Raw genomic sequence first — 14,088 nt, 5'->3', positions numbered from 1 at the left:
TGCCGAGGGGGACAGTACGCAATGCTTCTTTGAGTATACAGCAAGCGCAGGCAAGCTGTATGCTCCTATAGAAGACTGCGCCATCAGGAAAACGAAAGGAATGCAGAAGTGCAAGGATCGCAATTCCACAAAACAAGTTAGGAGCATACCCAAACAAAACAACAGAGCCGCTACACAGAAGACTACACATCGGTAAGCTTAGTACATCCGGCCCCAAATGCATGTCTACCATATGATTGTAAGCCTGCGAGCAGGGCCCTCCTACCTCCATGTTGGTTTGTTACTATCCAGTTTATTCTATCAATGTTTCCTCTTGTAAAGCGCAACGGATTTTGCGGCGCTATAAAAGAAACTGTAAGTAAATAAAATATGATGACGATCTATCAAATGTCAACCTAATTAGAATTGACTCATCATCCAGATACCAGAGTAGGGGACTGGGTGATTTAAGGGGGTATTCAATCTCCCGCTGCTATTCCCGATGGGGGAAATAGCGGCGGGGTCCTATTCAATGCTGTCTTTCCCGACAGCATTGAACAGGGATCTCGGCAGAACTGACCCGACTTTAGAAGCAGTCAGGCCCGTTCTGCCAAGAACACCCGTGGATTGTCGAGCTCCAGGTCGCAGCTCGACGATCTATGGTCGTATCTCACAGCCACGCCCCCTTTTCAGCGTACGGCAGGTGGGACATTGAATCCCGCATGCGGATTCTTTGTCGAGCCGGCCAAGAAAGGGATAGGGTCACGGCTGAGCATGAAATCACAGACAGACAGTGGAAGGAGAAGGCAACCCCAAAAGTACAGAATAATGACGTGAGGCTGCTATGTATAGTGTGTACTTGGGCAACCACTATTAGTAATAAAACAAGCTGTAGGTCTGGCTTCTTACCACTGCACAGGCTGATAATGCGGAAGAAAAGGACGAAATCCAGTTATACACTCAAAGGCCAGAGTGCCAAAACTCCAATAGTCTACAGTGACGGTGTACTTCTGCTGTTCGAGCAGTTCTGGAGCCTGAAACACAACAAAGATTAGGGATAATGGTAATGAGACACAACCCTAGTAACTGTATAAGGATATACAGCTGGAATTTAAGCTATGCTAAGGGTCATAAGCTCTCCATTTACTACAACTTCAAGTAAGTGCAAAACCTGGAGAGGTAGAAATATTATGTTTTACAAGAGATCGACACAGAGAATGTACTATTGCTGTTGAAGAGTGTTGACCTGCAGAATTAATTCTTAGGAGTTAGACATACTTTAATTTATATCGTTATATTCTGCACCGGGTCTATTAGACCCCTAAGCATTTGAATTCGCTTATGCGGGGCGGAGGGGGTGACTTCCACCTCTTGTCCTAAATGCAATGCTTCTCACACTGTTTTCTGGTATCTGCCATTAATAGTGTTCATTCTAGCACCCACTATCTTTGAAAGCCCATGCAGTTCCTCTTCCCTGCCTGTGGTGTCACTGTCTGCTGTAGTGCTTCTAGCACAGTGTGGTCTGAATATCAGCACTGATATGCAAACCAGACCTGTGCTAGAAACACCACAGCAGACAGTGACACCCCAGGCAGGGAAGAGGAACTGCATGGGCTTTCAAAGATAGCAGGTGCTAGAATGAACACTACATTATCATGTCCTTGTGTATTAGAATATTCTGGTTCTACAGTATGTTGCAGAAACTGTGATGAGGGCTTCCTCTGCAGTTGTGTGTCATCTGTTTAGCAGTGGTTTAAGCCATTCTATAGGCACAGGGGCTATAATAAGCAATAGATTTCTATATGTTATTTGTATCCCTGAGGCGTTCGCATGGGTAGGGGAGGGGGTTGGGCAGGGATTAGTCAGCGTTTTATGGGTGTCCTCATGAAAATACTGGGCGTTACCCTGGGAACAGAGGTGGGCCGATGCCTGCCGGGGGCGGGTAGCTGCCATCAGCGCCCGCCTCCACTTCGGTGGACTCCAACGGAAATAAAAGTCAGTTTAGACAGACTTATTTCCGACAGGGAGAGAAATCATTTGATGGTCGGTTACCATCGATTGGTCTCTCCTCTTCAGCCGCATGCTAGGGGAATGTGCTTGTGTGCGTCCCCTCGCATGTTACCCAGGGGATTCGGCTGTGGGTGTGGCCGGGCAGCGTTAAGCAGCAAACGGCCTCTACTGAATCAGGCCCACAGTGTGTAGCCCAGGTATCCAGATTGTGGTCTTTTGGATATTATACATTCTCTTCTGCTGGCCAGGCTGTTCCTAACGCGTAAAATCAGATTTCACAATTAAATCTTTAATGAACGATTTCAGAGCACCTGGAAATCCCCAATACCTTTATTCTAGGTGAAGGATGCCTCAGATTTGTACAGGTGGCCACTCACCAGATACTGCAGGGTGCCCACAAAGGAGGTGCACACGCTGCCCTGATCCAGCTCCTTGGCATATCCCAGATCAATTATCTTATGGATCAGCTGAAAGCAAACAGAATGTTAATATATACATTTAGGGGGGATAGATAGATAATATAGATATATCAAGCCTTCTAAAGAGTGCAGAGGTTTCCCATAGCAACCCATAATGTTTTATCATTTAAAAGACTGTACTTTACCAATGCTGGCTCAAAGCTGATGGGTTGCTAGGGGCAACTTCTCCACTGTTAGGAAGAAAAATACCCCCCCCCCCCCCCCCCACAATCGCTAGAAAACTACATTTCATTAACTAAACTTGACAGTTGTACCCAGTATTGCATTTCACCACTGACACCCAGCCTCAGTAGCCTTCACATGGAGAGGCCAACCACTATCTTACATCACAGTCCCAAATATGGACATGTACACACGTCTAGCCCTGATCGGAGATCCCCATCACTGTCCACCAGCAGCTGAAAATCATTGTCACGTACTTCCAATTCCATGTCATAGCACCAGCGGTACATCCTCATGCACTGCTAGACAATGCCACCATATTCCCAGCAACATGTCTTCCGTTATCTATAAACAGGTTAATGCCACACCAGACCTGCCCTTCCTCACATTCCCACCACAATGTTCTTCAGCATATGAGGAGAAGCAGCTTTTCCAGACTCTACACGCACACTTTCCAGCATCCTGGGTATTGATGCCTTATAACAGGGGTGGCCAAACCTGTCCTCAAGATCTACCAACGGTGCATGTTTTCCAGGCAACCTGTGGATCTATAGTAGGAATGAATTTAGCAGGTTTGAAAATGTGACCGTTCGTATTGACTACAGCTGTGCACCAGCTAGGTCAGTGGTAGCCAACCCTAGCCCTCGAGAGCTACCAACAGTTCACATTTTCCAGACAACCTAGCTGCTGCACAGCTGCACTCATTAATCACTGACACATTTTAAAAGATACACAGATGGAGCTAATTAGCTCACTTGTGATTCTGTGAGGAGACATAGAAAACGTGCACTGTTGGTAGCTCTCGAGGACTAGGGTTGGCTACCCAGGAGCTGGGTGATCCGGAAAACATGGACCGTTGGTAGATCTCGAGGACCAGTTTGGCCACTCCTGCCTTATTATGACACTTTGGATTTCCCAGATTCAACCCATACATTTCCAGCCCTACAATATCCAAAATCTGACACTGTCCCGTGATCTTAATGTTCCCAGCATCATTCTCCAACCACCACATATAGAAATCTGTTCTTCTAGACTCAGTATTGTGTCCTCTTAGGTTGGGTACACACTTGCATGATGTAGGCACGATTTTCTGTATTGAAACGACAAATCGTCTACATCAGTGATGGCCAACCAGCTGTTGTTGAACTATACATCCCAGCATGCCCTGCATCAGTTTTACTATATGGCCATGCTAAAACTGATGCTAGGACATGCTGGGATGTATAGTTCAACAACAGCTGGTTGGCCATCACTGATGTAGACGATTTGTCGTTTCAATACAGAAAATCGTGCCTACATCATGCAGGGCATGCTAGGATGTGTAGTTCAACAACAGATGGAGTGTCAAGGTTTGCCATCACTGGTCTACATCATGCAGATTTGTTGGTCATTACATTGGGTTAGTGTGTCGGCAATCTCGTATGGTGCAGGGTGAAGGGAAAGCGCCCCGAACCATTGGCCCGATTTACATTCATCCTAATGTGTACCCACCCATACATTCATAGCAAAGTGGCCTTATGGAGATGTGGTTGGAGGGAGCAGAGATGATAGCATGCATGGGTGATCCAGTGCAGCATCCTTGGACGCAGGATCAGACCACCTGTAACCCTCCCCCATCCCATCGGCCACCACAGTTCCTTCCAAGGGGCCAGGAAATCTCAGTCTTCCACAGATTCGTCAGTACCTGAATCAGGATCAGTACGGCTCCCAAACTGTAACAGTAAGTCCTATGTGCTTGCATTCCCATCTTTTACCATCCTATCTGAAGCTGCATCTCCTGGGATAGCCCCACACTTTCAGACACCCCAATACATTGCTTCCTACATTCCATACACTTTGTTTTATAAACCACCAGCTCCACAAGCCAGCCTGCAAAGCCATCGCCCATTTCCTTGACCCATGTAAATCAGGAACTTACCCTCCGCTCTCCCTGCTGTAGGACGATGTTCTCAGGTTTCAGGTCTCTGTGAATGATCCGGTTCTCATGGAGATAGCGGAGAGCTGAGGCTGAGAGAAAGACAAACAATGGTCAGATAGAGCAGTGATTCTCAACCCTAGTTCTCAAGGAGCCCCCAACAGTGCACATTTTCCATGTCAACCAGCAGGTGCACAGGTGCGCTCATTACTCACTGACACATATTATTATGTCACCTGTGATTCTGTGTGGAGACCTGGATATGTGCACTGTTGGGAGTACTTGAGGACTGAGGTTGAGAACCGCGGAGATAGACCACACTGGATGCAGTAATTCAGGATTGTGCAGCATATGACAGCAGGAGGCGACAAACAGAGGAATTCATACAGGTAACAGATAGAAACACATCGCACTATATACATATTCATGTGATAATGCAATGCTACAAATATATGTAGTACGTGTCAGCATAGGACACTCACAGATGTCACACAGCAGGGTCAGTATTGCTCCTTCTTTCAGGCCACAGCAATTCTCATACAGGTTCAAATGCTGCAGAAAAAGAAAGAAATCGGTGAGCAAGTTCCTCAGTTTTCAGCATTATCCATCATTTTATATTCATCAATGATCGGAATTCAGAGATGCATGCAGACTCTGCAGGTCACGTGCATCCCCAGTGTTTACCTATGTTAGCACAGCGGCTCTGTACAAGGACTGTGTCCACCTCCTAATCAGTTTGCTGAATATTTATTGTTTAATATTAGCATAAGGCAAATTGTACCATGTGCTTGTCTTTAGTGCAGCACACCCAGGGACGGATTTAAGTGGCAGGCCCCACCCCTCCCGCAATTCGCAGACCCCCTCCCGTGTTTCGCGGACACCTGCGACCCCTACTTCACGATTCGTGGACCCTCCCGTGTTTTGCGCCCCCCCCCGCAAGAAGGGGGGGATGCCGTGCCGCCCCCAGCATGTGCCTAGTGGGAAATCCGGCCCTGAGCACACCATGAATTACATAATAATGTGTGCACCCATCAGAACATGGACATAGTGGTATTACTCACTTTGCGCAGATCACCTCCCAAGCAGAACTCCATGGCCAGCAGAGGAAGATCATTGGGTGACAGATTCTGCATCCCCTCCGGTACTTCGCGGGCTGACACCACATTCCTGTGGTTTAATCTGCAAATGTAAACACCAAGATATAAACCAGTGGCAGGAACTGGGGAGAAGTGACCAGACACCCCTTGCTGCCCTTAGTACTGGGACAGAGAGGTCCAGTCATAGTAAGCAATCAAACTAATCTTAGACCTATCAGCATTAGCCAGAGCTACAAAATAATAGGCCGGGTGTTATAACTTTAACGCCGATCAATACGTAATACATTTTTTTCTATTGCATGAATCACTTATACCCCAATTTAGGGGGCAATTCTGAGTTAGGAGCAGAGAAAAATAAAAGTGTAAATGTGCTGTAGTGCACATGGGGAGATAGAACAGGAGAAATTTAGGGGGTACATTTACTAAAGCTTCTAAAAATCAAAAGAGGTAATGTAGTCCATAGCAACCAATCAGATACTGTCTATCATTTTCTAGGATTGAATAGAGATTAGACATAAACTGATTGGTTGCTATGGGCAATATTACAGCAAATTTATCCCTAATGGCCTCCATACACTTATCCAAGGTATTGCATGTCCGTTAGGCACACACTTTTCAACCAATACTCAGCCATATACTTCAGAAATCGGGTGAAAAGGGCCCAAACCCTATAATTATGGCCAGCATTAGATTGGAGATTAATTTTGCATCATATTGTGATCCCTGGTAACTATGAGTAGGACAGATGAGGAGCTATGGCTCCTCTTTGACTAATTGGAGAATAAGAGAGCTACTGATTAGAGAAAAATAGGCAAATGGTACAAGGGAGGCAGAGGAGGAGGAGGAGGAATAAAATTGGAAAGGTCTCACTTCTTCATGATCTGGATCTCCAGGCACCATCGCTCCCGATTTTTGGGACTCAACTCCTGCCGGCACTGTTTTATGGCAATTTCCTCACCAGTATCCTACAGAAGAGACAGACTGAGCGCAAGATGTACACAGTAAAAGAACAAAGCATTTACAGATGTGCAATATGTACAAGAGGTTGTGAGTGGAGGACGGAGGTAAGTATATAGGTTTGCATTGGAGGGAGGAGAGACTCGCACAGAACAAGAGAGGAGAGGGACGCACAGAGGACGAGAGTGACAGGTATGAGGGTAAAAGTGGAGAGGGTGAGAGTGGTGGGAGGAGGGATGCACAGAGGTTAGGAGTGGAGACGAGAAGGATGCATAGAGGGTGAAAGTAGAGGGGACAAGGGGATGAAGAGGGCGAGAGTGGAAGGAGGGGGGGAATGTACAGAGGGTGACAGCGGAGGGAGGAGGGTTTGTCTCTACAAAGAGGCAGGAGAAGGATGCAATGTTGTGTTTAGTTCACTATTATTCTAATGTGACAATAATATAGAATATTGTATATTATCAAAAGAAGGGCATGGAGATAGGGCATCATTCTGTAATAAGACACTACAAGGTTACATAAATGTCAAATTTAAATTTGCAGAGAAAATATTTTCCTCACCCTGTTGAGCCAGCGAAGAACATATCCAAATCCTCCAGTCCCCAGCCGTTCCTTCATTTCCCAAGGTCCACAGCTCTGCGCGTGTGAAGGGGAGGCATCCTAGGAACATCAGTTTATTAATATTGTTATTGGCAGTAATAGGAAAGCAGGGGAAGCATGCACTCACAGAATACTGTAATATACTTACTGGGAAAATCGGAGCTTACACTAACTATTTCTTTACCTCTTAAAATACTGCTTGCTCTATGCTAGACGACATCATTACTATAGTATTCAGTGTGCGAGTATTCGGGATGGCGGCAGTAATTCAGTTGAGCAGCATCCCAAAAGAGATGGGTAAGTATACTTACCCTCCCCCCCCCCCCCCCCCCCCCCCCCCAGCCTAACCATCCATTTTTAGTGCCTAACCCTCCCCACAACCTAATGCTTGCTAGCCTCTCCTAACCCTAAGTCCCCCATGCGCGCGCACCCTGGCCCCAACGCTATGATCCAGTGGCATACTGTAAATTCTCTGACATAAAACTCCAGCTTTCCATGTGGAAGAGTAGAGCACCAAACTAGTACTCAACATAGGATACTGAAGACTCCTCTCAGGGGGAAACCAATGCCGCATACAACACAGTAGTCTCCAATCTCTGGTGCCAGACAAATCAGTATAAGAACAAGCACATCTGCACAAATGACAGATGCATGGATTCACAGAAAGAGGCAACTGCACTGCACAACACAGTTGGGTTGGATACACACTCGAAAAGCACACTGTAGTGGGACACCAGTACATGTAACATATAGGCCATTATTTACTATTAATATGTGTACTGCAGCAGCCAGGCATCGACTAACGTGATGTTTACACACTGCACACAGTATGTAAATAACTCCCATTGGAGGGTTATGAGAGAGGGACGGGAGACAAAAAGAGTGGAAGAAAGCGAAATAAATAAACAAAAAAAAAAAGAGAGAGGGAGGGGGTGGGGGTAGAGAGACAGACCGGAGAGATAGAGAGAGACAGGAGAGATATAAAAGAGAGGGAGGGAGGTTAGAGAGAGCGCAGTGGATAGGGGAGGAATGGAGAGAGAGGGAACCAAACAGTACCACAAAGGCACACAGTAGGGGGCAGGGGCATGCAGTCACGCGCAGAGTGGGCTCCATACCTGGCGACACATGTACAGGGCCCGGAATCAGCAGCCGGGTGCAGGGTGATGATCTGGGAGCCGTATGTTTGTATTGTATTGAGCACTTCACTTCCTCATTCCCACCCAGGACGTCACAGGTAGGCGTGGTCATATTTAAATGAACAGTGGTAGCCTACTAGGCGGCTAGGCTGAATCCGGACCCCGACACTGCCACTTCCCATCAGCAAATAGGTCGTCATCATAGTTGCCAAGTCAGCTTAAAACAAGCGGATTTGGGCTTATTTTTTTTTTGATGGTTGCTTGTTTTTGGGCTTATAATTTTTTTTTAGTAGCTTGTTTTGGGCTTGTTTTATTTTGGGCTTGGTGGTGTTTTTCTCTGTAATTCAGCACAGAGATAAGGTACAAACACAGGTGAGAACTACGCTTAAAGAAATGGTAATGACTCCCATTATCTATGTTGCTGCTTGTGTGTATTCAGTAGGGCTAACCTGATTGGGTACTTGTGTAGTTTCACGGCGCCACCGCGCGCACAGTCTCTCATGAAACTTGCCAGCTTGCCAGACTCTGTGTTTACTGTGCACGTAGCTGTTCTCAGTGCAGTGCGTGGCTGCTTTCCATATGTAATCTACGTTATCAGCGTAGCACTCTTTGTGGTACTTGTAGTTCCACAACGGGGCATGTAAACTGGACACCCCGGCACACCGCTAACGTACGGGGCTTCTAAACTAAGACGCTAAAATTTAGACGCTTTAGCGTCTAAATGTACACTCCCTGCAAACCGCTAAGATGGGTGTACCTAAATTTAGATGCTAATGCGTCTGAATCTAGACTCCCTGCAAACTGCTAAGAAGGGGGCATCTAAATTTAGGCGCTAAAGCGTATAGATTTAGTAGGGTGTAGGGGTACATAGGGGTGCACTGTGCAAAACACTATTAAACCTGTTCACAATGACACTAGTGAATGTAACAGCTGTCGACCTTGTTAATTCCACTATCCACGCCACCCTGAAGCTTGGCGTGCGCAGCGTGCCCCGCGAGGGTATGCGGTACGCGCCCGACTGACCTTTTCACACCCCCACTATCCACATCGGCGTGGAGTTGATTGTATAAAGTGTGGCGAGCCACCGAGCCCGAAGCGTGGCGAGCGGACGTGAATAACTTCACAGCCATACGCGTCCCCTCGCGGGGCTCGCCACGCTTCGGGCTTGGTGACTCTCTGCGCTCGCCACACTTTATACAATCAACTCCACGCCGACGTGGATAGTGGGGGTATGAAAAGGTCGGTCGGACGCGTACCGCGTCCCCTCGCGGGGCTCGCTGTGCTCGCCACGCTTCGGGGTGGCGTGGATAGTGGAATTAACAAGGTCGACAGCTGTTATGTCCACTAGTGTCATTGTGAACAGGTTTAAAAGTGTTTTGCACAGTGCACCCCTATGTACCCCTACACCCTACTAAATCTAGACGCTTTAGCGTCTAAATTTAGATGCCCCCTTCTTAGCAGTTTGCAGGGAGTCTAGATTCAGACGCATTAGCGTCTAACTTTTAGCATCTACATTTGGGACACCCCCTTTGATAGCGGTGTGCCGGGGTGTCTAGTTTGGAAGCCCCGTATGTTAGCGGTGTGCCAGGGTGTCCAGTTTACATGCCCCTGTTGTTAGCGGTGTGCAGGACTGTCTATTTCACTGTGGAACTACAAGTACCACAATGACCTGTCAGTGCTGGGCAGCGCGCGCTGCTGCTGCCAGCGCTACGCTGATAATGTAGATTACATATGGAAAGCAGCCACGCGCTGCGCTGAGAACAGCTAGAGCGGCACGCGCACAGTTAAACACAGAGTCTAGCAAGCTGCCAAGTTTCAAAGTTTCAGTCTGCGCGCGGTGGCGCCGTGAAACTACACAAGTACCTCTGATTTTAACAATGATGCTTGTAGTAAGATTCTTCTATCTTTTATTAAGATGTCCACACATGGTACATTTTAATAGGTGCGATTGCACAGCACAAAAAAAGTATGTGCTCACTAGATTGCATTGCCTCCCCCCCCTCCCCTCCCCTCATGCCCCTTACACATTACATCATACATCATAATGCCCCTTATACTATATGCCACATGTCGTAATTAACCTTACACTATACTCCACACACCTAAATCCACCTTGCACTATGGGCGTAATTTAATGCAGCCCCGAGTTCAGTGCAGTGTGAGTTGTCTGCAGAACTCAGGCATTTTTTAAAGGGGAATCAACTTACAAGGCATGGTTTTGCCTTGTAAATTAATTCCCCTTTATAAAAACGTCAGAGTTTGGTGGACACCTCGCACTGCCACCGATCTCGGGCGGCATTCAATTTCGCCCGATACTGTATGTCACACACCCTTATGCTCCTTACTCTATAGGCCACACACCTTACTGCCCTTTACACTGCAGGAATTAAGACTTCTGTGCAACCAAGCCGCACCGCAGCCATGAGGGTGTGACCTCATTGAGAAGGGGCAAGGCCAGAGGTGCCGATTTATGTTTTTGCTGGTGGGTACTCAAGTCAAAAATATAGGGGTGTGGCTTCACAGAGAAGGGGTGTGGCCACAAAATAATACCAATGCATACAACGCAGTACAGTAGCCTCCATTATTCAAATGACAGCAGCAGAGTCCCCCTTCTTACACATTACGCAGCAGAGTCCGCTTTTTACACATTACGGCAGCAGAGCCCCCCTTTTTACACATTACGGCAGCAGAGCCCCCTTTTTACACATTACGGCAGCAGAGCCCCCCTTTTTACACATTACGGCAGCAGAGCCCCCCTTTTTACACATTACGGCAGCAGAGCCCCCTTTTTACACATTATGGCAGCAGAGTCCCCCTTTTTACACACAGGAGCAATCCCCCTTTTCAGTGGCGGATTCAGGGGGGGGGCACCTGGGCACGTGCCCCCCCTGTCATTTATTTTGTAGCTGAGGACCAGGGCTTTCCAACGAGCCCAGCCCCGTGTCTCTAGTCCCCCGGGAACCAGAGATATCGCCTGGCAAACCTGTAACGCTTTTTCCCCATAGGATAATATTGGACCCGTCAATTCCGACCCCCACCCGGTTCCGACGGCTGTGGTTGATTTCATTCAATTCCAAATCGCTGGGCCTTCAATATGATACCAGGCTGGTCCAAATCGGTCAATTGGTTCCAGAGATATTGCGTGTAAACCGATTTTTTTTTTTTTTTTTTTTATGTAATTTCATGGCTGTTCATGTTCTTTGAGGGCAGATAACTCTGGAACTAAACGTTCCAGTTTCACTGGACCAAAATCATTCAAAGCCCACTCAAAAGTTCTTCAATATAATACTTGTCTCATGTAAATTGGTCAGTTGGTTCCGAAGATATAGCCGGTTAAATGAGATAACTGTTTAAAGGGGGGAGGGGTGGTTTTCTCTCCCCCTCACACCAGAAAATGCAGGGACTAGGCTGGTGTAAAAGGGGCCAACCTGAGAATGCATTTTCTGGTGTGAAAGGGGTATTATTTCAAATAGCCGGTACCTGCAGTGCTCTGAATACAGCCAGGCTCTGCCACTGTCAGTGGCTATTACTTCTGCCTGGTGGCGGCTGTCCCCCATTTACCACGAGCATGTATTCCCCCTTGGCAATGAGCATGTAATCCCACATGGCAACGAGCATGGAACCTCTGGCAATGAGCATGGAACCCTTGGCAATGAGCATGTAGAGAAGCAGCACTTATTTAGCATAATTTTTAATAGGCATTATGGTGTTTGGCATAACACATAATGGACATAATGGTGTGTAACTTAACGTGTAATGGACATTATGGTGTAATTGTTTAATGCGAGCCTTTGGTGGACAATGTCCCTGTTTATGTGAATTTTGGCCTAATCTGTGTGGCATTATGTGAATTTTGTCTCAATCCGTGTGGCATTATGTGAATTTTGGCTCAATCCATGTGGCATTATGGGAATTTTGGCTCAATCCGTGTGGCATTATGGGAATTTTTTCCCAATCCGTGTGGCATTATGTGAATTTTGGCTCAATCCGTGTGGCATTATGTGAATTTTGGCTCAATCCATGTGGCATTATGTGAATTTTGGCTCAATCTGTATGGCATTTTATGCATTTGGCTCAATCCGCGTGGTATTATGTGAATTTTGACACAATCCATTTGGCATTATGTGAATTTTGGCTCAATCCGTGTGTGTTATTATGTAAATTTTGGCTCAATCCATGTGGCAATATGTGAATTTTGACACAATCCAAGTGGCATTATGTGAATTTTGGCTCAATCCGTGTGTGTTATTATGTAAATTTTGGCTAAATCCATGTGGCATTATTTGAATTTGGGCTCAATCCATGTGGCATTATGTCAATTTTGGCTCATTCCATTTGGCATCATGTGTAAGGGGCAAGTATAATGGGGTCTAGTATTTTGTTGCATAATGTGTAGAAGTTGTATATGGTGTTGACACGCCCCCTGTTGAGTGGCCACACACCTTTTTCCGGAGTGCGCCTTTGGCGCGCGCACAACTACATCCTTCACTTTTGTCGCCATGGTGGGCCTGCGTACTTTAAATGCCAGGGACTATTTTTAATTCCATTCCCACCCTCTCCTGCCGCTCTCTTAGCATGTACACTGGCACCACTAACACCGCCCCTCCCCCACCCAAACCCTTTTTTATCATGGTGCCCCCCCTGTCATTTTATCCTGGATCCGCCCCTGCCCCTTTTTACACCTTACAGCAGCAGAGTCCCCTTTTTACACTCTGCACTACATTCCCCACAATTAAATACAATATCTCTCTATATGAACTCACCATAAATCCTCTCCCCAGCAACGGCATGGGTGGAGGAGGCGGGATTGGTAAGCTGGGTGGGAGACACAGCAGGGTGGAGTGGAAGAAGAGGGTGTGCTGTGACTGAGGAAGAAGAGGGAGGGCTAAGGGAATGCAGGGGGTGGGCCTGGTCCGCAGGATGGGAAGAAGCAAGGTAGAGGGGGCGGGCTGAGGGTAAGCACTGGGCGGTGCCTGGCCCTATGGATGAGGGGATATCGCGGCTGGTGCCAGGTGGCCTCACACCATAGCAGCGGCTCCTCCTCCCAGTTCTCCTTCCTGGGTTTTATATTTCCACCTGCTGCACTGGCACTGCAGTGACACTGACCAGTGTACTTCCGGTGCTGAGGTTATGGACAGCGGCGGCTACGCTGGCTTTTCCTGTGGAGTGTCCGCTTCTCCACAGGTCCTGGTGGGTGCCCGTCATTTTCCGTGGGTGCTCCGGCCCCAGAGCACCCATGGAATCGGCGCCTATGGGCAAGGCTTTTTGGGAATAATGCTCCCACAAGCCATGCCTCCCGTTTTCATCACTATGGAGGCATGCTAAGTGCTCTGTGAGCTTCTGGCATGCCCCCTGCCCCTCTGTCTCCCGTAAATAGATTCTCTGCGTAGGCGCAAAATGTCTATTCACCGCTACTCTGCCAAGCATAGCACCAACTGACAGTGCGTTTCACAACTGCCCCTCTCCCCATTGCGGGACATTGCTGCACTTGGGTGGCACAGTCACAAAAAAAATCCCTTTCCCACGAAAATCTGTACAGAAGGTAAGTACTGTATGCTGACAGATGCTAACCCATGGACATACAGACGCCGACATGCTTGCACACAGACAGATGCTGATAAATGGACAGATCCTAAAATACAGGTGCTGACACACGGATGCTGTCAAGTTGACGCATAGACCCTGACACAGACACATGTGACACAGATAGCCAATGACACATGGACACTGACAGATGCCTACACACAGGGATATGC

General features: G+C 47.4%; 1 protein-coding gene across 1 annotated transcript in view; it reads right to left on the bottom strand.

Moving 5' to 3' along the window:
• IKBKB (inhibitor of nuclear factor kappa B kinase subunit beta) overlaps positions 1-7,310 on the bottom strand; it is a 29,998-nt gene extending 22,688 nt beyond the window's left edge. Inside the window, exons 1-7 of the mRNA XM_083184886.1 lie at positions 7,158-7,310; positions 6,513-6,607; positions 5,607-5,724; positions 5,028-5,097; positions 4,549-4,637; positions 2,367-2,456; positions 889-1,013 (exon numbers count right to left, since the gene is read on the bottom strand). Of these exons, the coding sequence (XP_083041012.1) occupies positions 889-1,013; positions 2,367-2,456; positions 4,549-4,637; positions 5,028-5,097; positions 5,607-5,724; positions 6,513-6,607; positions 7,158-7,214 (644 nt within the window). The 5' untranslated portion in view covers positions 7,215-7,310. The remainder of the gene's footprint in view (positions 1-888; positions 1,014-2,366; positions 2,457-4,548; positions 4,638-5,027; positions 5,098-5,606; positions 5,725-6,512; positions 6,608-7,157) is intronic.
• Between the last annotated feature and the right edge of the window lie 6,778 nt (positions 7,311-14,088).

Source organism: Crinia signifera, chromosome 4 (genome assembly GCF_055691185.1).
Source record: "Crinia signifera chromosome 4, ASM5569118v1, whole genome shotgun sequence".
NCBI classification, from domain to species: Eukaryota; Metazoa; Chordata; class Amphibia; order Anura; family Myobatrachidae; genus Crinia; species Crinia signifera.
This window is presented reverse-complemented; position numbering and strand designations above follow the sequence as displayed.